Source organism: Malurus melanocephalus, unplaced genomic scaffold, assembly GCF_030028575.1.
Source record: "Malurus melanocephalus ecotype Western Australia unplaced genomic scaffold, MMel_1.1 scaffold_743, whole genome shotgun sequence".
Taxonomy (NCBI): domain Eukaryota; kingdom Metazoa; phylum Chordata; class Aves; order Passeriformes; family Maluridae; genus Malurus; species Malurus melanocephalus.
Genome location: NW_026623975.1, coordinates 217,600 through 219,295, shown reverse-complemented (window position 1 = coordinate 219,295; position 1,696 = coordinate 217,600). Strand labels below are relative to the sequence as shown.

The window sequence follows — 1,696 nt, the reverse complement described above, 5'->3', positions numbered from 1 at the left end:
GGGTCTGTCCCGGTGCCCACCCACCCTGGGGAGGGGAGCTGTCCCCTGTCCCCCCCGGCCACGGGAACCCCGACACGACACAGACACCGCCTGGCAGAGTTTAATGGGGCAGCCCGAGCTACAAGTGACACCCACAGCACACGGCACGCAGCCCCCTCCCCAAAACAGCACACAGAGAGGGCGGGGGAGAGGGAGCCCCTCGGGACCCCCGAGCACAMAGAGACACAGCAAAAGCACACAGCGAGACCCTGGCTCGGCTCCGGGGGAACGGGGGGCTGGGGATCGGTGCTGCAGCCAAAATTCTGCAGGGAAAAGCACCCGAGAGTCCACCAGGGGAGGAGGGGACGCCCCCAGCCCCACAAACCTCGAGGCTGTGGGGAAGAATTGGGGCTGGGGGTGCCGAGAGGGGGAAGGGGCTGCTGGGTGCTCACTGTGGTCAAAGTGGGGCCACACTGGGAGCCCCCCGGTTCCTGTGCTGTCCAGGATGGTCAGGGTGAGGGGCTGCACCCTGCTCTGGGGGGCTGGGGGCACCTCCCCGGCTGGCAAAGGGGCTCCGTGCCGGGACACCCCCCCTTCCCGTCCATCCCTAACAACTCACAGGAAACAGCAGAACCAGGTGGGAAGCACCCACATGCAAACCCGGAGGGAGGGTCCACACCCCCTGCCCGGGAGGGGCGAGGCAAGGGGGGAGCTCTGGGGGTGCGGGGGGCGCTCCCCCCGAGCCGSCGGCACCCAGAACCTACTGATTGTCCTCTCTGGCAGCGTGCAAGGAAAGAGAGACGGGACACAACACCCCACGTTAGACACAGCGACCCCACAGACACGGGGAGAGCACAGAGCCCTCTGGCTCAGCTCTCAGGGGCACATTCGGGACCCTCCCGCTCCSCCCGGGGCTCGGAGCCAGGACAGGGACACACAGAGAGGGTGGCAGGACAGCCGGACAGCGCTGAGGGGACAGACACGGGGACACGAACCCCTCCCATCCCAAATCCCCGTGCGGGTGGGGACAGAGCCACGGGACAGCACAGACAGGACACCCCAGGGTGACCCCAGCCCGGATCCCGGGGGTGCGGGGCTCTTACAGCGTTTGGTAGGTGCTGTCCTTGGACTTGATGAATTTGATGATGAAGAAGGCGACGGCCTGGACGCAGAGCACCAGCACGATGCCCCCGATGAAACTGGCCGTGTCAAAGCCAGGAGGGCGGAACTCGGGGCTGCCCGTCAGCGGGGCCATGGTGGTGGTGGTCCCTGGGGGTTTGGGGATCCCTGAGTATYGATGTTCCCACCCAGAGAGGGGTTTGGGGTCCATGCAGACCCCGGTGGCCGCACTGGAGCAATGGCAGCTCCCAGTTTGGGGCTGGGATGTCCCCAGCAGTGCTGGGATGCTGGGACTGGCTCAGCCCCTTCCCGTGCCACAGCAGCTGGAGCTGCAGGAAAGGAGCCAGGGGCAAACAGATCCCGRTGGGATCAATAATTGAGCAGGTTCYGGGCTCCGGTTACCGCTGGAATGAGCACAGCGCTCTCCAGTTCCCCTTCCTGGAAGAGGCTCCTTCTCCCTCCCAGCCGGGCTGGGACCGGCAGTTCCCAGCAAGGAGGGAATGTGGGTTTGTTCTGGGCGGGCAGGAGTGCCCAGCGCCACCGGGCATTGCCCCGGGCAGAGAGAGGGCACAGGGACAGAGCTGTGACCCGGGACAGC

At 66.4% G+C, this 1,696-nt stretch overlaps 1 protein-coding gene across 1 annotated transcript in view; it reads right to left on the bottom strand.

Moving 5' to 3' along the window:
- Window positions 1–1,078: 1,078 nt before the first annotated feature.
- Window positions 1,079–1,696, bottom strand: part of CD164L2 (CD164 molecule like 2) — a 3,260-nt gene continuing 2,642 nt past the window's right edge. The window contains exon 4 of the mRNA XM_057384746.1: window positions 1,079–1,248. Coding sequence (XP_057240729.1) covers window positions 1,079–1,248 — 170 coding nt within the window. The remainder of the gene's footprint in view (window positions 1,249–1,696) is intronic.